General features: G+C 37.4%; 3 protein-coding genes and 1 long non-coding RNA gene across 8 annotated transcripts; all 4 read right to left on the reverse strand.

The window, feature by feature from the left end:
• Nucleotides 1-1,251: 1,251 nt before the first annotated feature.
• LOC117622141 (sulfite exporter TauE/SafE family protein 3-like) lies at nt 1,252-5,611 on the reverse strand. Of its 5 annotated transcripts, none has more exons than XM_034352706.1 (13): nt 5,500-5,611; nt 5,046-5,317; nt 4,119-4,278; nt 3,456-3,656; nt 3,303-3,367; nt 3,180-3,210; nt 3,003-3,094; nt 2,849-2,935; nt 2,687-2,737; nt 2,315-2,536; nt 1,959-2,052; nt 1,697-1,837; nt 1,252-1,581 (listed from the first exon to the last, which is right to left on the reverse strand). In XM_034352706.1, the coding sequence occupies exons 2-13, from the start codon at nt 5,277-5,279 to the stop codon at nt 1,496-1,498; spliced, it is 1,464 nt and encodes a 487-aa protein (XP_034208597.1). In that variant the 5' UTR covers nt 5,280-5,317; nt 5,500-5,611; the 3' UTR covers nt 1,252-1,495. The 5 variants fall into 5 exon arrangements, with proteins under 5 accessions (XP_034208597.1, XP_034208601.1, XP_034208600.1 ...); XM_034352710.1 differs by having other exon boundaries at nt 1,697-1,859; XM_034352709.1 differs by having other exon boundaries at nt 5,519-5,594.
• A 1,579-nt stretch (nt 5,612-7,190) lies between these two features.
• LOC117623491 (sulfite exporter TauE/SafE family protein 3-like) lies at nt 7,191-12,355 on the reverse strand. The gene is made up of 13 exons (XM_034354493.1): nt 12,049-12,355; nt 11,633-11,868; nt 11,187-11,346; nt 9,588-9,788; nt 9,450-9,514; nt 9,329-9,356; nt 9,125-9,216; nt 8,965-9,051; nt 8,803-8,853; nt 8,454-8,675; nt 8,082-8,175; nt 7,819-7,959; nt 7,191-7,704 (listed from the first exon to the last, which is right to left on the reverse strand). Exons 2-13 carry the CDS (start codon nt 11,852-11,854, stop codon nt 7,628-7,630), a joined length of 1,440 nt encoding a protein of 479 aa, XP_034210384.1. The 5' UTR covers nt 11,855-11,868; nt 12,049-12,355; the 3' UTR covers nt 7,191-7,627.
• A 2,770-nt stretch (nt 12,356-15,125) lies between these two features.
• LOC117622968 lies at nt 15,126-15,738 on the reverse strand. The gene is made up of 2 exons (XR_004585054.1): nt 15,627-15,738; nt 15,126-15,546 (listed from the first exon to the last, which is right to left on the reverse strand). It is a non-coding gene; the product is annotated as an uncharacterized LOC117622968 (long non-coding RNA).
• A 6,944-nt stretch (nt 15,739-22,682) lies between these two features.
• On the reverse strand, nt 22,683-23,463 carry LOC117622300. Its single transcript, XM_034352934.1, has one exon. The coding sequence runs from the start codon at nt 23,336-23,338 to the stop codon at nt 22,832-22,834; it is 507 nt and encodes a 168-aa protein (XP_034208825.1). The 5' UTR covers nt 23,339-23,463; the 3' UTR covers nt 22,683-22,831.
• Between the last annotated feature and the right edge of the window lie 43 nt (nt 23,464-23,506).

Below are 23,506 nucleotides of genomic sequence, written 5' to 3' on the forward strand. Positions count from 1 at the left end.
TGTTTTGGCGTTTATTTATTTATTTTTATCTGGCTAGAAGTTATTATTTGTAAAAGGTGAAGGAGATGGAAGAACATGATGTTAAATGCATTTAATTTACCGACTTCTCCTTGCTTCCGAGCATCCCATCACATCAAGTTGGTTCACATCAACAAAATTCTGGTAAATTATTACCGGAAGTATTTAGAAAAAAAAGAAAGGGGATTCCATAAAACAAAAGGTAAATTGAAAGCTGTAAATTTTGGTCACTTTACTTCCACAAGCGTTTTGGTCTAATGATATTTTCTCTTTTCTCAAATTCAATGTTTGATGTTTAAATATTTTCTTTCTCATGTCATTATAGTACAAGGTTAAGACAACAGAATGAGAACAAGAAACACAAATCTTGGTTTGTTTGAAAAATCTTCATCAATTGGATTTTAGATACCTATGAGAAAAAGCAAATATCATTCTCAAGTGTCACAACCACAAGATAAATGCCACATCCCGTATTGTTGTGTGGTAAATGCGAGACCAGACAAAATGTATCAAGACTGTAGATGGGCTTGACCCATTCCAATTTGGTTTGGGTCATGTCTAGGTCATCTAAATATCATGCACAACTCGAGACTCGAATGTGACTGGATTTTTTTTCCAATCAGATCTTGATAAGGATTTGATCTAAACGCTTATCAAATATGATATTGATTTACAGTTTGAAAACATAACATGTTACATTATCTAATAACATCATACGTTTAACATGTCAAATATTGCTCCGTCTTTTGTTGTCTTTATTTCAAATTGTCTAAGCGTTGCCTCCACCAAAAATCTCCCCACTCCCATTTTGTTGAAATGATTGGAGTGTCACCAAATTAATGGAAATTTACTTGGAACACGGCATGCAATTTTTCATGTGTTCTCATTATTAATTTTCTCAGTGGTCCAACAGACTGCATTAAACAAAATCCAATTTTAGTCAAAGGCACCAAGAAAAAGCTAACCCGTTCATATTTGCTTGATGTGATAGAGATATAAGGTAGCAAATAATTAAGGGAAGCTGTTTTGTCGATTGTGTGCATAACGTGAAGGATGAATCTTTGTCCATAGGAAGCCCGAAGCAACTTTGGTTGATTTTGTATATTTTGCTTTTGCTGGTTCAAATTGTATATCCTGTTCAGGTTTTTAGCCCTTATACATAGCAGGATACAAGATGCTTTCTTTACTTCCATGATTTCAAAAGAAGAAAGGAAATTATAATAAAATCCCATAAATCATTAGGAAAGCAACTGATCAAATTTATTTTCCAAATCTCAAAAGGTACAAGCCGAATTGGTGCTCAAGAATTTCAGGACAGTTCGTTTCTCTTCCCTCTCATGCTAGTGATAACTTGTAGGACCAGCTCAGTTGGTCCAAAAAAGGATCCAACTTTTGTTGTCAAATCAGAAGAATCTTGCAGCTTAGGGTAGGGTAAGGAGTTTGCGATGGTGGAAGTGGAAGCAGAAAGTCGCTGAAACTAGGCATCATAAGTGCAGATGTTTTCAAATCCCATGTACTCTTTGTGCTCAATCTTTTCAACCATATCTGCTATTCCAACCCCACCTGTTTAAAAACACATTAAGCATCCATTAATCATTTGGAGGAAAATAAAAAGATACCCTAATCCATTTCATGGGTAGGAAATGATCACTAACATAATGTATGAATGAAAACATACCTAATGATATTGCACTCACAAAGATTGTGAAGGCCAGAATGAAGATAATTATAGATGCTCTCCCTAAAATCATGACCACCTTTCTCACTACATGTTGCCCTACAATGGCAGAAAGGGTGGCTACAGCAGCAAGATAGAGAGCTGCAAGACAAATCAAATAACACTGACTAAAGCCAACTTCAAATTATTGGAATAAGATTTTATCTTCCTACCATTCAACATTCTATAATTTACCAGAAACTTGAATGGCTACGATGGTTACCGTAAGGAACTGGAAAACGATGTAGGAGGTAGTACTCTATAACAGACATGGAGGCAGAAAATGTCATGGCAAATGTGGCTGTGGCACTTGACACCTGCATGAAAGTTCTCAAACAGAGTGAGCCAGGCATGAAAACAAACAAGTATATAACACATAATTACCACTTATCATTGAAATATCGTCTTCGCCAGTGGTAACAGGCAAAGTGAAAGATGGTCATTCTCATTCAGCTGTTTTACCTTAAGGATGACTGTTCTTAATGGGATAATTAAATGCTGGATTATATGTAAGGAAATTCAATAAACACAAACTCAATTAGTCCACTCACTAACATCAAAGAGAAGTATAAAATTCACCTGAGGTGGGATTCCCAGCTCCAGAAAGACAGGACCCAAAATGAACCCTCCACCAAGACCAAGCAATCCACCAACTATACCAGCTATGATGCCACAGGCACTATAAAGAACAAGCTGGTGCACTTTCCAATCTGTGTTCGATTCGCCCTTGGATGCAATCACTCTACGTCCCGTGTACAGGTTAACTGCCTCATATATAGTTACTCCGAAAGCAACAGGGAGCTAAGAATTCATTTGAGGAAAAACAAGGAAAAACATCATGGTTTTGAACCAAAATTCATTAATTCAATCTCAAATGAGGGTCGTGTTTGAAGCGTGAAATATGGAAAGTGAAGATTTATGTTTTCTTCTGATAAGGGACATGAAGGGTACCTGCAAGAGGTTTAATGCCCAATATGTAGCTGAACAAGTTGTGGTATAATTCTGTGACAACAAACAAGTTTCCCATCAGTCTGACTCAATGCATAAAAGCAAAAAAGGGAAGTACCAAATCATAAGCCTATAAAGAAAATCATCCAAATAGTAGATAAATACCTTAGAAATCTGCAATACAAGTATTATGACCCAGACAGCAACAAGAACTAGAAGTTCCTTCCAGTAAAGATTCTCAATGATAGGAACCTGAGAAGGTTACAGAAGTCAGCATCTAAAATGCTTCATGGAAAATATAAACTGCAAAGATTAGTACCTCTGTTCTTTTAGGTTCCCTGATTTCTGTTGGAGTGCCAATGCTTGGGCCACCAGGTAGAGGTTTGTATTCAACTTCTTCCCTAGGATCCCCTGAATGAAAAAATATCTATATATTAGACTGGTTCAAAAGTTGAAGAACCATTGCTAGCAAAGAGAGATTGAGAGATCAACTCACCATTCGACTGCATTTGTCGTCTAGCAGCCTCCTGAAAATTGGAAAAGTAGAGTGAGCCAAGATGCAGGGGATGGATTAAATTATGCCATATTTACAAATCAAACTAACACATCTTAAGGTGACCTCTTTTATTATAGTTTCTTTCTTCCATGTCTCAATGCCCTTGTAGAATGCCCTAGTTGATGTGCCTGCATGTCATCGCTATACAACTCAAACAAGTTGTCCAATTGATGAAACAAGAAAAGCACGGAAGATTTCGTTTCAAATAACTCTTACCTATGAAAGTAATAATTAGCAACACGGTAATCATCCAGTCAGCAAATATCACATTGAAAGCAACTCCAATACTGATCCCAAGCACAAGCATTGGTTGGAAAAGAAGCGCCAAGTCATAGTCGATGAGGGGCAGGTCAAGCGTGGGATGCCTTAGCCTTAAATTGTAGATAACAGAAGAAAATGCAGCACCAGTGATCATACCTGACCAACCAGCACAAGCATTCAAAATTGCGTTCATTTTTATGGATTCATTCGGTGAAAGCAACAAAGGACCCATATGTTTCTATCTGTCTACATTTTTCGGTCTCTCCACGTGCAGGATCGAGTTGCATGCGAGAGATGGTATTAGCTTGATATATATTGTTTGGCACATTTCTTAACAGTTTAAGCCTCTCACTGAGACAAATAGTCAAATAATACTATTAAAATGTAAGAAGGGAAAAGAGAACTAGAAGTATAGCTTTTTTCTAATGGTCATAACCAGAAGTATACACTGATGCATAAGTTGAATAATTGCATCAACACTCAAGACTTCAAATAGCATGACTTGGGATGATATTTTGGGGTGCCTAGTTGGATTTTATAAACGCTGCAATAAAATTTGAGGCTTTTGTTGCAGCTGAAAACTGTAAAAGAGGGCAAAACCTGTGAGAAAGGACTTACACTTTGATATTGCTGTTGATGATTTTTGATCAAACCCAATAATCAGAGTGAGCATTGGAACAAAAATGCCACCCCCACCAACTCCACCCACAGTCCCAAAAGCAGCCCCAAAGAATCCAATTACTGTACCCACCACAATTTTCCAGCCCAATTTCATTTCCTGCATATCCAATTTCACCACATCATAAATAAGTCAAGTTTTGAACACTTACTGCACCCTCAAAAAAAATAAAAAAAGAAGCAAATTATGAACTATTTTAAAGCACTAAACAAGGGTGCTCTAGCAAGCACTATATATCTAGGCTTCTGCTGCTATTCCACAACCATTATCATGGTTTTTCAAGCTTTAGAATCAAATTCGGATAGTAGTTGAGTTTTAAATTGAAAGTATGCTATATCAAATCAGATTCAGATTAAAATCCAGACACCTCTATCAGAAACCACCATAGTCCACGAAAAGTATCTTCTTGTAAGTTTGTGGCTGCTTGAAAGAATCTTTTTGGCGTTTGGTTATTTGTCTTGGGCTGAAATTTGCTATCAAAGAGGGTTGAATTCCCCTACTTATCCCTTTGAGGATATGAGTAGGTCTTAAGACCACACCAAAAAAAAAAAAAGAAAAAAAAGAAAAGAAAAGAAGAGTTATCTCTTTATGTGTTTGTGTTAGATTTTGTGAGTGTAAAACACAGACTAGCTACAGCATACACAATCATGTTCATCTGTAATAATTCCTTTACATAGACTTTATTATATGCTGGATAATTGATGTTTTGATAAATAAAGCACTGCAAAAAATGCCTTTAAATAAAATAAAAAGAAGCTTCATAGACTCATAAATTTATCACAACCCACAACCACCTTTTCCTGTAAAGAAAAATATAGGACTTACAATTCAAAATATATGATAAGGGAAATGAAAATTAGACTTACAGGCCAAACATGCTCATAACTCCCTGGACCTTGTTGCCATAGAAAGTTGAACACTCTGGTAAATATATCAGAATCAGATTGAAACTTTTGAGTCCCATTAATGTATCTTGAAGAAGCATCATCTCGCTCCAAGCTGGTTCCTTGTGCTGAAGCAAGTACAAGAAAACCAGTCACAAGCAATATTGCAGTCCACCTCAGACCCGACCATTCTGCTCCAACAGCTTCTGTAGCCATGAATGCAGATTTATGTCTGAATCTTTGTAATGAAAACTCTGAAAACAAAAAAGGAATAATTTCCAGTTATATAAAAGAAAGCAGGGTAACCCAAATGCATGCATTAATAAAATTCTATATATTATGGATATGAGAAAGAAGCTAACCAAAAAGAAAGAGCAATAATAAACAAAAGGAAAAGAAACTGGAGCTCAACTGACTCAAACCAGAAAAGAACTACCTAGCTTCAGCGTACTCACTCTATTATGGCCCTGTAATGTCAGTCATATAATTATATATAGGATTGCTCTCTTATGTCAATTATATCATTTTCTCCCTCTCTCTCTCTCTCTCTCTCTCTCTCTCTCTCTCTCTCTCTCTCCTTTTTCTACAGGAACAAATTTTTTGAGAATTAAACTTCTTTCAGGATTTAAAAATAAACTCTGTATCCGAGTTCGATTATCTTTTCTCGTAGTTTAGATTAGATTAAAGTAGAATATTCTTGTATAAAAAATAATAATAATAAATAAAGCTTCTTTTATTATAGACTCATTCCATACTAAAAATATTTATAAAAAAACCCTTGTATTACACTTATTAAATTGAAGCCAAATCCGCATTAGTTACTTATTTTTTATGGCTATTTTGCCAAGGTAAAAAATGATAGCAAATTCAAAGTCATTCACTTCGGTCAATATTACTCTTAAATTTTGAATTTGACTTTAAGGTAATCCCTGAGCAATTATTGTTGAAATATGTTTTTGGTGATCTGAATTAGCTATCGATGGTGGTTTCAATAATTGGTGGGTGGCGGGGGGTGGGCGTGGGGTGTGGGGGTGGTACGGTGCTTACCGTAGCCACACAGACCACCTGTTTCAAGGCCATCCACGTGTTTTTTAAGGTAGAACTGCCCTTTTTCTAGTTAAAAATAAAATACGTTCTTGTTCTTTTTTTTTTTTTCTTTTTTTTTTCCGAAACTTAAAAGAGTAAGTGTCATGAGTTCAAACTTGACATCATTGATTTGCAAATAAACACTATTATCACTAAGCTATAATACTTCTAAAGAAAAGAAACTCTTACTTTCTCGTCAACTATATGATTTGATGTATTTGATATATATTTGTGTTTTTATGAGTAATTTGTACATATATGGCACACAACAATCTGCAACTCAAGTAGGTAATTTGAGTGAAATTGTCATTCACATGCATGTGTTGTTGTTTTTTTTATTTTGATTTTGTTTCTTTCTTTCAAAGCCATAAGATTCAACACTAATTACAAAACTCATTTGTAATAATAAATAATAATAATAGAGAATAGGATCTCAAACTAATATTCCAACAAACCTTGTTTACTGTTTAGTATACTTATTTATCTATAATATTTCAAGGGAAGTACTGATTTCATCAAAATCGATGAATCAAACTAAGGAGTTGAATTCCGATTACGGATTACTTGTGTGTTTACTTCGTATAGATGAATGAAAGAAGTAAGTGGGGCCCACACAAATTCAGGAATTCAACTCTTGATTTTCGAGGAATTTGACTCTTGAATGAGATGTGATATTCTAATTTCTGGAGAACTAGATAGCCCGTCATGAATCCATTTTAAAATTTCAAATTTGTCATCTACTTTAACCCAATAATTTATTTAGAACAAGTGCATTTTAGTAATCAAACTAGTTTTAATTCATATTCATGAGAATTTGGTAAACAACTTATAAGGAGTCAATACAATTCCTACCCTAATTCCACATAATTTGGTAAACAACTTTAATATTCTAACTCCTCCTCAATTCAATTCTTCCTAATTTAATTATGGTAGTAAACACACCAGGAGTGTATAAAAAAATGATGTGAACATACAAATCCTTTGCAAATAATTTTTTATTTTTATTTTCAACACGTGATCTCGTGGTATAAATAAATGAGGTGGACCTACAAACCTTTTTTTTATATTATTATATAAATTTAAAACACGTGATGTTAGCTAGAATTGACTAGACAAGCAAAACAATACCACACAAGACAGATAGAGTCTTAGATCACAAGCTGTGGGACATGCCTATCCTGAGCCTGAACCCAAACCTAAACCCAGGTAGAAAGGTTGTTAACACCACCATGCCCACCTCCTTTACATTCAATTCATATCATAGACCATAACTTAATGAGTTATCAACACCTCCTTCCTTCCCATTGGATATATAATATTGAAAAAAAAAAAAACAAAAGCAAAAGACAAATACAGGTCAACATATGCTTTTGTTCCCAGAAAGGGAGTTGGAGACAACTTATAGGACCAGCCAATTCGTAGGTCCAGAAAGCTTGAGATTGGGAAAGTGAAGACAGAAGTCACTAAAACTAGCCCTGCTAATTGCAGATGTTTTCAAATCCCATGTATTCTTTGCGCTCTATCTTTCCAATCATATCTGCTATGCCAACCCCACCTGTTAAAAAAAAAATATATTAAGAATCCATTAAAAAGAAACCAGAATCAAAATCATAGGGGAATGACAAATATAAGGTAGTCTCTTCTGCAAATCAATCAAATGTTCACATACCTAGTGATATTGCACTCACAAAGATTGTGGAGGCCAGAATGAAGATAATTATAGATGCTCTGCCTAATACACTGATCACCTTTCTCACCACATGTTGGCCTACAAGGGCAGACAGGCTGGACACAACAGCAAAGTAGACAGCTGCAAAATAAATTGACAATGACCAGAGCTGGGACATCAAATTATTGAATGCCAAAGAAAATCTTGTATTCCTACCATTCAACGTTTTATCAACAGAAACTTGAATGGATGAGAGAAGTTACCGAAAGGGACCGGAAAACGTTTGAGGAGGTAGTACTCAACAACGGACATGGATGCAGAGAACGTCATTGCAAATGTGGCAGTTGCACTAGATACCTGCACGACAATTCTCAACCATTGAGCCAGGATGGAAACATCATCATTAGAAAAGAAGCGGCCGGCGTCTCTTAAATGATTTTAGGACCACTTATCTATAACAGATAGGAACACTTATCACGTATCACCTGAGTGAAATTGTGAAGACAGTGTAATGGGAAAGTGTGCACCTAATTTTGAGCTATTTTTAACTAAAAATAGAAAGGTGGGACCTGTTTCTTACTGGGATTGAATGCTAGAATTATCTGAGGAAATTAAAGAAATATGTAAGTACACACCTGAGGTGGGATTCCCAGCTCAAGAAAAAGAGGTCCCAGAATGAACCCTCCACCAAGACCAAGCAATCCGCCAACTATCCCAGCTATGATGCCACAGGCACAATACAGAACAAGCTGGTGCACTTTCCAATCTGTGCCTGATTCTTCCTTGGATGCAATTACTCTGCGCCCCTTGTACAGGTTAACTGCCTCATACGTAGATACTCCGAAAGCCACAGGGATCTAAAATAAAAATTTAAAAACTACTGAACGACGACTCGATAATTCAAGCTCATAATGGGGATTGTCTTTTCTTATGCAACAAACGGAAAATGCAAGTGTTTTTTCTTGTAAAAGACATGGAAGGTACCTGCAGGAGATTTAATACCCAGTATTCTGCTGAACAAGTTGTGGTGTAATTCTGTGCACAACAAACAAGTTTTCAAGCTGAGTTTTCAATGCATGAAAGCAAAGGGAAGCGCCAAATCGTAAGTTTCTAAAGAAAATGAACCGCATAGAAATGGATAAAGACCTTAGCAATCTGCAACGCAAGTATTATGACCCAGACAGCAACAAGTAGTAGTAATTCCTTCCAGTAAACATTCTCAATAATAGAAACCTGAGATGGTTATAGAAGTTAGTCTCCAAAATCATGTGTCTAAGGAAGGACATTCAGGCTGCAAAAATTATACCTCTGTTCTTTTAAATTCCTTGGTGCCTAATAGAATGACATTGTTTGGGCCACTAGCTAGAGGTCCGTATTCAACTTCGTCACTAGAATTACCTGAATCAAAGATACTTAAATATTAGACTGGAATCGAATCCTCGTTTCGATGCCCAAATTTGGATAGGTGAAGGAACATTGCTAGCAAAGACTGAGTGATAGATAAACTCACCATCTGACTGCATTAGTCTGGCAAACTCCTGAAAATTCAAAAACTAGTCAACTGAAATGCAGGGTTTGATGAAGTGAAGCCACATATACAAATAAATCCAATAACTAAATTTTGAGACAACCTGTTTCATTACAGTTTCTCTTTTCCATGCCTCAACACCCTTCAAGAATGCCTTCGTTGATGTGCCTGCAGGAGGTCATCATAATACGACTCAAACGAGTTGCCTAAAATGGAACGAGAAATTTCATATAATTCTTACCTAAGAAAAAAATAATTAGCAACACTGTGATCATCCAGTCAGCAAAGATAACATTGAAAGAAACTCCAATACTGATCCCAAGCAAAAGCATTGGTTGCAAAAGAAGTGCCAGGTCATAGTCGATGATCGGCAGATCAAGTGTCGGATGCCTTAGCCTCAAATTGTAGAAAACACTTGCAGCTGCTCCACCAGTGATCATACCTGTCCAACCAGAGAGAACCATGCCAAACTGCTTTCAGGTGTGTTTGCTGTTGAATTATAAGCTCTTAAGCTGAGTTAAGAGTTAGTTAAAACAGCATATTTGTTTTCTTAATTTTTATAGTCAAGTGTAAAGATCCTATTGGATAACTAAATGAATGGCTGAGATCACCTCGTGATGTAAGGGATCTAGCTATTGTGCCTAACGGTTATATTCCTCACTCCAAGTGCGTGTGGTTGTAACTTGTAATGGAATAGAAGAAAACATTCCACTGCTCCAAGAAAGCAGAGCAGTTGTCATTTTTCGTTTATTCCTTCCTCTCTCCCTTCGTCACTCTCACAGTCTCACTCACACACATCAGAAAACGCTAAACGCTTACATTTGCAAAGTGAAAAGCTAGATAACTTTCCTATTAAATAAACAATTCCATGAATGGTGAACTTATTTATAATTTTTTTTTTTTTCAAAGGCAATGGCACACACATCATTTGGTGGAAAGCAAAGAACCTAATTGAAATTAAGCATCTCAAATTGCGATCGGTTACACCCTCCATGGAGAAAAACAGAACCAGAAGTATAAAATGAAGCATAAATTCATCATGTTTATTTCTATAAACAGCAGTTGAGGGGCCAATAGGTTTCATTTCAATATTGCATCAACATTCAAGTAGCATACAGTTTCTAAATTACTGAGATGATCTTAGGGGTGCATAATCAAATGTTGAAAAATAATGTCCATTTGTGTTCTACACAGTTCTAGAAGAATCATGAATACAAGGATGGTTCTAGAGTTGTGGGGAACATACTATGTCGGCTAGACAAAGAGAACTGAAGTTGGAAGAACTCTCTAGAGCAAGAACACTCATGTTGCTAGACTATGGCAGTGGAGCATGATGGCTAAACAATAGCCACAAATATAACATTGTACAATATAGAATATTCAAGATGAAGCCACACACTTGTGGCTGGAGTAAAGAAGCCAAGTCGGTGGACTTGGTGATGTCGGCTAAGAATGCCTATAAATAGGCACGCAATGCCCCAAAGCAAGGCGGAGTCTAACAAAAAGAACTCCCAAACTAATGGAGCCAAGAGCTACCGAAACAAAGCTATGTTGAGGAGCCAATAAGCTCACCAATCTAAGTGAAGGGCCAAATAGCCCAAACTATTCTAAATCAAGCTCTGTACTATTCTCCTCCAATATAATAAAATCACTTTGTTCAACTATTGTCCTATTGTCCTAAAGCCCTTCACACATAAACCAAAAATGGTGTCCGAGCATCACAGACACTCATCTCGCCTACTATATTCCAACATCAAATTATAAATTTGCCAAGATGAGATGTTCTAGTGCAGTCATGGAAACTGGAAGGGAAGGGTAAAACCTGTGAGCAAGGACTTACATTTCGATATTGCCGTTGAAGATTTCTCATCAAATCCTATAATCAAAGTGAGCATTGGAACAAAAATGCCACCTCCACCAACTCCACCAACAGTCCCAAAAGAAGCACCGATGAATCCAATTACTGTACCGACAACAATTTTCCAGTCGAATTTCAGTTCCTGCATATCCGATTTTGCCACATCATAAGTTGGACAAGTTTTGAGCAGTTACCGGCCAAAAGTTTTAAGTCTTGTTGAACCATTTTAGCACAATTAACAAAGGGTGTTCTAGCATGCACCATCTCTACTTCCATGGTTCCACAATCAATCAAAGGATCAAACTATTCAATTTTCTAAGCAATTCAGGTTGCAATCTGATCTTGTTAGAAGGAAAAATATGGGAATGACATATCAGATATATCATGAAGGAAAAACTCATCAAGAAGGCAATGAAAGTTAGACTTACAGGCCAAACATGCTCATAACCCAATCGACCCGGCTGCCAAAGAAAGTTCAACACTCTCTCGAAATAATCGGGTTGAAACTTATCACTCCCACTGTAACTTGAAGCATCTTGTTCCAAAGTTTCTTGTGCTGAAGCAACTACTGAAGCTGCTAGAAGAAAACCAATCACAACCATTGCAGCCGTCCTCCTAAGACTCCACCATTCTAATCCAACTTGACCCATCTAATATCTCCAACCTACAGAATATCAAACTTCCTTAAACCAAAAGCTCTGTAAAAATATTTGTTGCTGTCCCTCACTCTCTAAGCTGGAAATGGAGTTGCTAGCCAAAACCTAGAAGTAGAGTTAGCTTTGCTTTTTATATTTGTATAAAGATGGTGACTTTAAATTTAAAGTTATAGAGAACTGCGTATCACCTGGACATGAAAGTACTAAGAAACTTCTTGCCAAAAAGAACCGAGAAGATTTCAGAAAGGAGCTCTGTTTTTGTCACACTCTGCCTCCCTCTCTCTCCCTCTGTCGTCCAACATCTGTCTTGATTGTCCCTTTCTACCTCTCTCTCTCTCGCGTCCAAAATCTGTCTTCACCGTATCTCACTGGCTTTCTCTCACTGGCTCTCTCTTCCGTTTTCTCTCTCTCCTATATAAGGTGGAATGGAATGGAAATCTCATGAATCTTTTGTTTGCTTCTTCAAAATATTCCCATTCAAAACATAAGCCCGCTTCTCTTAGAGACAATAATAAGTAAACAATTTTCTATTTAAACCTCACACTTTTCTTTGTTCATCCCAATACTTAAAATCATTACACTCTTAAATTTTATTATTATACACAAAGACAAAAAAAGTCATCCAACTTAATACTTAACCCTGTATATCTATGCACACATGCCCACATATCCCACCACTCTTCATATTAAGTTTTAGGAAAACATAAACTCATCTACATCCTATGGCCATATTATTCTTCTCTTTTAATCTAAGAAACTAACTACACTCTCATCTTCTCTTCACAAACTCTAAATAATAAAATAATGTTGCTACACAGTTGACAACATTATTATTTTTATCACTTTAAGTAATGTGAGGTTGAGGTGAACTTAGAATGATGAGGAGTAAGATAGCAGGGTATGAGGTTGATAAATTATTTATTTTTATTTTTTTTTCTGTTTGGTATGTATTTTATTATAATTTGATAATATAGTGAGATTTTCTTAGAACTTGTAAAAATTTGAATTAAAAGTTGATAAACTTAGAATGTAGAATAAAACAAAGAGAAGTGCGGAGTTTAAATAGAAAAACTCATAAATAAAATATCTTTCGTCCGCTGGAAAATGTTTAGCAAATCATTCCTAGGATGTTATCCTCTATAATCTAAAATTAGCTTTTCATATATGGCAGACATTTTGTGCTTTTTGGGTCCCGAATGTATCATCAATTGGAGTAAATTATGTCTTTGTTTAAAAAGTCGAAAAGTGTTTCGCTAATACATGACTCAAGAGATATAGATTGACGTAAACGGTTTTTAGATATACATATGATTTTGGCAAGATGTTGACCTACACTTGCCTTTTTCTTTTTCTTTTCTTTAAGGAAAGCTAACATAGCAGGATATGATGCGCAAACGTGGGTTACACTCGTTGATACGTCACTTTGCACTTAAATTCGAGTTTTTTTATTTATAAATTAAATTAATTTAAAATAAATTATTACTTATATTAAATTTTTTTTAAAATAATAATAATTGGATATGATGGTTATTTCTCAACATAACCAACCAATTAATAAAGCAAATAGATCCATGAACTGCATTGGTCCATCAAGTTGGGTGGGAGAAAGGAAACTTGACTTTTGGATCGACCTATGGCCGATCTCCATGAAAAAAAATAGCACTATCATCAGCATGTGACTGAATAGAATCAAATGATAATTGAGCTGCAATGATTTGTTTATCATGAGTTCCGTCAAAATTAAGCAACTGTCAGAACGAGGTACAGAAACAAAGGGCTGAAATACACATATATCTCTATAAAAAAAATTAATAATAAATATTTTATGCATCCAGCATAACATGTTGCCCATGATGATAATGTGAGGGAGAGAAGTTTTTGCATTATTTTGATACAAGCGATATTGTGGAAGGAGAGAATCGAACTTAGGATCTAGAGTGTAAGGTAAATACCTTTAACTAGGGGTGGGCACGGTTCGGTTTGGACCGGTTTTTGTCTCAAATTAGAACCGATCCGATACTATTCATGCGGTTTGGTTCGGTTCGGTTTTAATTAAAAAAATTCAAAAACTGTCCGGTTCGGTTTGAACCGGTTTCGGTCCGGTTCCGGTTCCGGTTCGGTTTTGAACCGGATTATAAAAATTATTTTTTAAAATTGTTTTGTAATACAATTCTCAACTAAAATATTATTTTTTTACTTGAAAATTAACAAATTATTCAATTTCATATAAAAAATAAATATTAAAGTGAGAAAAGAGAGATATTTTGACATTGAACTTGGATAAATATTAGGTTTTTTTTAGTGAAATTAAAAATATAGCATTAAATATAAATATATATTGAAATTATATATTTTTTTAGTTTCACCGGTTCGGTTCGGCCCGGTTCGGTTTTTGAAGACATGGAACCGGATCCGAATCCGGTCCAAACCGGTCCGGTTCGATTTTTGACTTTTTGGTCAACTCGGTTTTTTTCCGGTTTGGTTCGATGTGGTTCGGCTCGGATTTCCGGTTTGCCAGTTTGAGTGCCCACCCCTACCTTTAACCACTTAAGCTGCTAGTCCTTGGGAGAAGTTTTTGCATTATTTCATCAAATCTTTGATGAATTAGAATCTCCATGAATATAAGATCCTATCTAATACAAAAACCATGCCAACACCACCAAAATGTTCCACAATTCCATCTGTATATTCCACAATTCCATTATCCATCCCATACAATTTATACAACCAAACACAAACTTAGCAATGTGATTTACCCTTGTTACACATAAATAACCTAAATCGCTCTCTCAGGATTGGAGTGTAGAGAGTAGTATTGTGTGATGGTTCCGTCCTCCAAGTTGAAGATACCCATGTCAAATGGTTCATCACTGTGTAATGTTGGCCAATTTGATAAGTAATCATCGGTGTAATATATGGAATATGACTGTCATCCAGAAAACTTTGAAGCTAAAACAGAGATTGAGTGATTGCCGCCCACGAACAAGGCCTCATCTCCATTGCTTTTCACCTCAACATTGTGCCCAATAGATCCTCCATCTTCATACACCCACTTGTAAACGACGAAGTGTGTAGTCTGCAGCCTAGAATCATACCTAAAATGACCGTCACTTGACACATAAAATTTTAAGATATGCAACAAGTCTCCCTTAGTTGATTCCACAAGATATGCATGCAAAAATTTACAAGATGGTAACGGTTTATAAGGTGTGCGTAGCTTTAGCCGCAGCAAGTCACTGCTAAAAACATTCAATGACTCAATCTCTCCAAAGGTTTCAAGTGCGTACACTTTTATAGAATATAACATCATTAAATTCACCAGTTGGGATGGGATAAGTCCAATTGTTTTGGCCTGCCTTGATGAAAGCCAACATGAAACCGCGACCGTAAAGTGCTACAACCACATAATTCTCTGGATTCATAGTGGGATCAGCAGACAAGATAATCTTACGAACGTAATGCTCATGGTAGGGGGGGTCATCGTGTGAGATAATAGTTTTCAAGGGAGGGAGAAAGATGGGCTTTGCTTTTGTGAAAAGGTGCCTGAGTACTACCACGGGAAGTCTTTGCTCCACATCTACTGTGGCAAACCAACAATGGCTAGAGCCACAACACCTCCTGCTAAAAGGCACTTGCAGTCGAATTATGTTACGCACGTTTACTCATGAGACCAGCAAGGAACCCATCTGCCACAGGACTCAATTAGATATAGTGTTAATCACAGTATATAGAGCAGGTAAAATTAAAAATTAGATTAGACCGTTACCTTTTTTTTCACATGCCAAAAAAAATTCGTCGAACGCATCCATAAGATCCGGATACCTTCCAAGTAAATCACTCACCTACAAAAGCAAAAATCTCTACAAATTAGAGATTGTATTCTGATTAATGTCCTTAAATGAGTAAGGAGATGATAACATTACATATCTATATTACATGCACATGTCTTAGCCAACCGGTGGGTAAGAAAAATCAATATGCCTCTGGTGTGTCTGTTTCACTCGCCACACAGACATTTCACGTTCTGTTTGCTTGTGACGTCCCCCCACACAGACATTTCTGTTTGCTTGTGATGGTCCGCCATGCCTCCAATCCATGCACGTCTCTTCTTTTGCTTTTAAAGACCAATCATCAGCTGTCACGTTGTTGTCCACTCCACGTCATTGTAGGGCAGTTTAACGATTCGAATCGAAGACCAATGATGAGTGTCAGTTCTATTAATCGTGGCACTACTGATTAAGATAGTTTCTCTATACTCTTTAGTGGTTGGAGTATGTGTTTAGACCCCATTTTTAACAGTCTTGGGCTTAAACAATATGGGCTTTCAAAAAAGAAATACTAGGAGACGAACGACTGAGAAGAAGTGTTCGAGGTTCAAGCAGAGAACCAGTGACCCAAAAGGTACTTAACCCGAAAGTATGTTGACTGGCTGAATGAGTATGGAGTTATCGACTAGTCCAAAAAAAAAAAAAAAAAATCCGGAGGTTACCTTTTCTACCGCCCAAGTTGTCAGAATTTGACCAAATGTTATCTTTTCCACCACTCATTTTAACCAATCACGAACAATAGAGTCTAAAGGAAGATTTGAAGGTGATTGGACGTCTGTCAGAGTAATGGTCAGAAATTTAGTTCGACCCAAGAGTTTACCAAGCCTAAAAATAGAGGACCCCCATCAATGCTCAAAGGGTCCAACACAAAATCAAAAAGCCTCATCGAGCAAAAATCTTTATCTTTTATCGTGTATCTTTAAAATGCTTTCTTATGAGTAAGAGTAACTATCAATAACCATCGCAAAGAATCCCAGAAATCATTCTGAGATTCGTGGGCAATCCCCACTTCATTCCATCCATCATTATATTAACAAGAAAGTTCTTTTGATACCCGCATTTCTTAAGCATTTTCTTGAGCACTACCATTTCTATCTAGATTCCTCATATACTCGCATTTCTTGAGTAGTCTAAACCCATGGAGCTACCAAACTCAATGCCACCATCGCCAAGCTCAGGGACGGACCTACCCTTTGGCTAACCTGGGCTACAGCCCAGGTGAGTTTGTCTTTTTTCAGCCTAAACTAACATACCCAGCCCAGCCAACAGACAACCATGCACTACACTCTTGGATTGGTTGTGCGCCACTTGGTTCTCCACTGTTATGAGCGTATGACTTTTCATCGAGCACATCACACTAAAAAGAACAAATTTATATGGTCACTCGTTTTGTTTTGGTACTTTTTCTTTCTTTCTTTTTTCTTTCTTTTTTTTTTTTGGTTGCAATTTTGCACTATAAATAGTAAGATATAAGCCAGGGTCAGTTACTTCAACCCCAAATCTTCACCTTTTTAATTTTTTGGGTACAAAAAGGGCCAAAGGCTAAACCCCCATTTTTCGGTCAAAAATATCCATATTTTCTTTTTTGATAGAAAATAACATGTTCTTCACTTCACACACCCCTGTCCGTAGAAAACAAAATAGCGATATGTACTAGATGAATTTTGTGGGGTAAAGCTCAATTATGTCCTCTTGATTAGAATATATTTTTTGTGATCAATGAAATTCACTCATACTGTCAAGTTTTCTATCTTCTTAATAGATTTGTGCATAATGTAAAATTAGCCCACCCCAATTTGAAATCCTTTAATAATAGGGAAACTATTTTCCCCACAGCAATAAGAAAATAGTAAGAATGTATAACCAAAACCTACTCGTATTCCTAGTAGGACTTGTGTTTCGTTGCCAAAGATAGACAGAGGGGCTGGTTGTGAACTGTAATTCAGAGCTAAGGTTATGGACTGTGGTTGTGAATTTTTAATGAGTAGCTTCAGCCAGTTTCAAACATACATGAAAAAATTGGACGCAAAAGCTCTTCTCCATGTGTTTCACAAACTCATCAAAATCAATCACTCCATCTTCATTCGTATATCTACTACCGTCGTTGGCAGCCGTCAACCACCGCACCGGCTGGCCACCATCCACTTCCGCTACCCACTAAGAGCATTTCCACCAGTTAGCCCCTTGTCATGGCAATGGGAGTCTTAGGACAGCTACTATTCATGTGAATAGTGCCTGCCCTAGCTCTCCTCAACAAAGTGTGTTTCCAGCAGTTTAGGCTTGCCATGACAAATACTATTCATTTTTTTGTTTTTTTCACAACTTTGTTTACTTAAACAATTAATTTGGATAATATTTTCTTATAAGATTTTTGGGTTCCTATGTGTTAATACTATTCCTATCGGATAAGATTTTCGGTTTCAAATTTCAGATAAATTTCAAAATTTAGATACATTTCAAAATTCAAATTTCAGATAAATTTAAAATGTCAAATTTCAAATACATTTTGAAATTCAAATTTCATATATAAATTTCAAATTTCAAATTTCATTTGAATTTACAATTTCAGATAAGATTTTCACCATCTAAGATTGCGCCGCGTGTCATATCTATCTGTCTAAATTTTTCTATAAAATCAGAGGTTTAGCTTATACCTCCCACACCAGTTTTTCTCTACATTTTCATTTCTCATATTTTAGATTTCATTCTCCATTCTCAATGACAGACATGCAAGAGGTTTTGGAGAGGCAAGAGCGAGAAACTAGAGAAAGAATGCGTAGACGAGCTGCAAGCAAAAGGGCGCAGAGAGAACTAGATGAGCAACTTGGCATAGCAGTTGCTTTGCTGGAGGAAGAAAACCAGGTCGCCGTGGTTCACGAGAAGGCCGTCGCCCAAATGTGGACAGACATAGACATTCTCGGGGTAAGAATCTTATGGAAGATTATTTTATCCCACAATCTCTGTACTCTGATGTTCATTTTCGAGGGAGATATAGAATGCAACCCCATTTGTTCAATAAAGTCATGCATGATATTTGCAATTATGATGAATATTTTGTTCAAAAGAGAAATTGTGCTGGAAATTTGGGACTTCTTCCAGAGCAGAAGTTCACAGCTGTGATATGAATGTTGGCGTATGGGTCATCTGCTGATCAGGTGGATGAGATTGCCGGATGGGGAAGTCCACTGTTTTGGAGAGCTTGGTGCGATTTTGTGATGCAGTGGAAACTCTGTACACCAGAGACTACCTCCGCAGACCTACGCCCAGGGACCTGCAACGGCTTCTCCAAAAAGCTGAGTCTCGAGGATTTCCTGGCATGATTGGTAGCATTGACTGCATGCACTGGCAGTGGAAAAATTGTCCAACTGCTTGGCAAGGGGATTACGGAAATAGAAAAGGGCAGAAAAGTATCATCCTGGAAGCAGTTGTTGGTTTTGATACATGGGTTTGGCACGCCTTCTTCGGAGTTGCCGAATCTCAAAACGATTTGAATGTCCTAGGTCAATCCCCGGTGTTCAATGATGTTTTGAGAGGTGAAGCCCCAAATATCACATATGAAATTAACAATACCATCTACCAGAACGGGTATTATCTAGCTGATGGCATCTACCCGAGGTGGACAACATTTGTGAAAACAATTCCACATCCCCGATCCCATAAGCAAAATTTTTTTGCTCGCTATCAAGAGGGGTACAGAAAAGATGTTGAGAGGTGCTTTGGTATCCTTCAAGCCCGGTGGGCTATTATCAAGGGGCGCGGCACGTCTATTTGACGAGGAGGTGCTTAGGAGTATAATGATGACTTGTATCATCCTCCATAACATGATTGTGGAAGATGAATATGATTACGATGTTGATGAAGTGTATGAACCAAATCCCATGGACACGGCCCTAACACGAATTTATGAAAAACCAGTGGGGCCAAATGGAGAACCAGTGCAGCATGAACCGTTGGTTAGAGACGGTAGTTTCATGCCCCATATGATTGATCGCTACACGGAGATGCAATCGTCGTATATTCATGAACACCGTCAAGTTGACTTGATGGAGCATTTATGGGCGGTGAAAGGCAATGAAGGTGAATGAAGTGAAGTGAAGATGTTTTTTTAATTTATTATGTTTATGTTGTATTTTTAGTTATGCTTTGTTTTTTTTATGCTTTATTATTTTTAGTTGTGGGTTGTTTATTTTTTATGCTTTGGTTGTGGGTTGTTTATTTTTTATGCTTTGGTTGTGGTTTGTTTATTTTTTATGCTTTGGTTGTGGTTTGCTTTTTATGTATGGAATGTTTTGAATAAAAAGGAATTTTGTTGAATATTTTCTTTATTCACTAAAAGAAAAGCAATACAACTAATAAAATAAAATACATGAATTAAACAAAACAAAAAATACAATGAAATCAAAGGCAAGTAAACTAAGACATGAAAGGCAAGCAAACTATTTTAATGGTTTTCATCATTTAACCAATCCGTGTTGCTAGGTCCATCGTCACGAAAAAGTCTTCGTCTCATAACATCCCTTCGTTCTAGCTTCCAAAATTGTTTTGTTTCAGGGGACATATGGCTTGTATCCATGGCCATGGTTTCCCGATCTTTTTTTTCAATGTTTTGTTCGCGTACATACTCCCTTTCTTTGCGTACATACTCCATTTCTTTTGCATATTCTAGTTGAATAGCCATATCGTGCTCTTGTTGTTTCAAGTCCATTTCAATTCTCATGGCTTGGTGCTTTGAAAGTTCCTCCAAAAATTTAGATGCATTCTTGCTAGAATTACTCCCTCTCTTCGCCTTCGCCGCCTTCCTCCCAATAGGCCTTGGCTCCTTTTCAATGGGTGAGTCTTGACTCATCGGGGAATCCATAGGTGAATCCGATGCCCGCGTCTCATGAAGTGGAGTCTCGTTCAAGACTACCGTTGGACCGGTTGGAATAATTTGGAATCTCTTACAAGTCTTCACCACCTCCCAACAATGGGTATGGTTGAAACTTTTTTTCCCTTGCCCAGTAGCACCAAACCACATTTGTGCTTGCATAATCTATAAAAAAAAATTAAATGGAAATGCAAGAAACTTTAAAAAATATTGGCAATGCAACATGTAAAAAAAAAACTAATGCAAATTCAATAAATTTTAAAAAAATGCAACATGTATAAAATAAAAAAAACTAGAGACATATTAACAAAATATATAAATTGCAAGAAACATTTAAATAAAAATTAATATGACATAGAAATTAATAGAACGAAAATGACAAATAATTTACCTCACTGCTAAGGTTTTCTCCACTTCTATGGTTGTCCATCGCTTTTGCCAAGGCATTTCTCCATTTCGCCAACTCTTTATTAAGAATTTTCCACCTACTAGATAATGTCATTTCTGTACGTGTCGAACCAATTGCCCTTTCACAAAATGCTTGATGAATTTTTTTTCCACATATGAGAAAATTGGACCCAAGCCTCACCAGAGACGGACCCACAGTGGGGTCAATGGGGTCAAACGACCCCATGGACTCCATGGAAGCAAGGTAGAAGGTGGCTTTGAAATGGGGTATGACCCCATGAGAGAGGGGATTTGCAGACAAGAGATGAACAGGGCTCTGTTCTGTTTTTGAAAGAAGCTCGTTTTGGCCCAGCTTCTATTTTTTTTTTTTAAAACAGACTGACCAAAATGGCGTCGTTTTGGACAAAAACGCGCTGGCCAAAACGGCGTCGTTTTGGACCAGACGCGCGAATTTTTTTTTAAAACTCGCTGGCCAAAACGCCGTCGTTTTGGACCAGCGAATTTTTTTTAAAAACCCACTGGCCAAAACGCCGTCGTTTTGAACCAGCGAATTTTTTTTTAAAAGACCTGGCCAAAACGACGTCGTTTTGGTCCAAGTGTTATAAAAAAAAAAAACACAGATCAGTTTCCCTTCTTCTTCCTCCCGAATTTTCATTCCAAAACACCTATTTTCTAAACCCTAAAACTAAATCCCCAATCTCCACCCCCCACAAACCTTTAACCCTCTTCCCCACCAAGCCTTGAAGCCCCAAATCCTCCATTTTTTTACATGAATTATGAATGAATGTACTCTAGTTTTATTTTCAATGTTATTTTAATCTTTCAAAAAAAAATTAAACTTTTACACTATGACCCCACGACACAAAATTCCTGGGTCCGTCCCTGAGCCTCACACAAGCTAACATCTTCCATCATGCTCCATGCCCCTCCATTTTCAGTAGGAGAACTCATAATATGATAGAGAAAAATACAACTTGAAAGTAAAAAAATATTGAGTAGAAAGTGAATAATAGTAGAAGGAGAAGAAAATGTAAGAGGATTTGGTGTTAAAAGTGAAGAGTATTGGTTGGTATTTATACCAAAAAAATTCAGTAATTTGTGTGTATTTTTTTAAAAAAATTTCGATTTTTTTTCATTTTTTTATTGCAAAAAAATTGGCTTCAGTTGGATTGAAGGAAAAAATTGAATCGGAGAGCCAATAGGCCGACACGTGGAAGGTAGCCGTTGGCGGCTACTGTAGTGCAACGTTTCAAATTTTTACGCACCAACGGTGAAAAAAATTTAAAAGCTGAAGGGCTGGCGCCAGCCTAGCGTCAGCCATGACGTCACCACCCTTGGACTCTTGCTCGGGCCAAACTCCACCTCGGGCCAGCCCAATCTCGTGGCCCCCACCTCTTACCGAAGTTGCCTTTTATTGCTGAAAGCCCACTTTTCTCCCAAACCCCCCCAGCCCGAGTCCAGCCTTAGCTGTTGGCCTTGCTCTAATGGGACACTATGGTAGACCGTAGATCACATTCAATTAAATTAATTTTTTTTTAAATTGTAATGCAAGTTTTTTTTTTTTCTACACAAATTATCATATTTTTTATGAAATTTAGAAAATAGTTGTTCACTAACACTAAAAATTTTCTTATTATAGTTGGGAATGCATCCATTCATGTGGAGGTAGGCAACATGTTATGGTGGTGGATGCATAAAATGCAAACCTTCTTAAAACCACTTGCAACAAAGCTTGTGTATTTTACCTCATCTTCACATTGTCAATTTGTCTTTACACTATACAATACAAGCACAAACAGCATGAAGTTAACACAATCACCAAAAATAAAATCAAAACAAAACTAGTAAATGTAAAATCTAATTAGGGTTTCAAACATAACCCCCAACCAAAATTGGTCCTTCACCATCACCATTCCTCACCTTACTGTTCTTCTTCCCTCCAATTTCTAACCCAGCCAACCCATCCACACAAGCCCTATCACCACCCTCTCTCACATCTTCACCTCCCACAATCACCTTATCCCCTTTCACCTCCTCACCGCCCACCACCACTTCATCTCCACCGACCTCCACCGACCGACCCTTATCGCCGCCACACGGTGCCGTCGACCGCGTCTCAGGCCCAGCTCCGATCACCTCGTCGGCGGGAACCTTTAGGTCAGGCCATGGGTCACTGATGCAATCCTCAAAGGCTTCTTCGTCTTCGTCGGCGGTGAAGATCGAGGTGGATCGGGACTTCACGGCCGTGGCGGCTTTGAGGAAGGCTTCTTTGATGGAGTCCGCTGGGAGCGCGCAGTCTTCGAGGCCAGCGTCTTCGAGACGCGGAGGGAGGATGTGGTGCAGTAAGCCAGCTCCTTGTTCCTTGGTGGCCTCCATTGTTGAGATTTGAGGGAAAGCTTCGTGCTCAAAAACCCTAACTAATCGAAGACGAAGAAGAAGAGGAAGTGCAGCGAAAGATGTAGAAAATACCGTGTCTGTTTGGTTGCTTGAAGAATGATGCGCTTTTACCCTTTTTCGCATAGATATCTGCTGTCAGCGGTACAC

The sequence above is a fragment of the Prunus dulcis genome, chromosome 3 (assembly GCF_902201215.1).
Source record: "Prunus dulcis chromosome 3, ALMONDv2, whole genome shotgun sequence".
In the NCBI taxonomy this organism is placed as follows: domain Eukaryota; kingdom Viridiplantae; phylum Streptophyta; class Magnoliopsida; order Rosales; family Rosaceae; genus Prunus; species Prunus dulcis.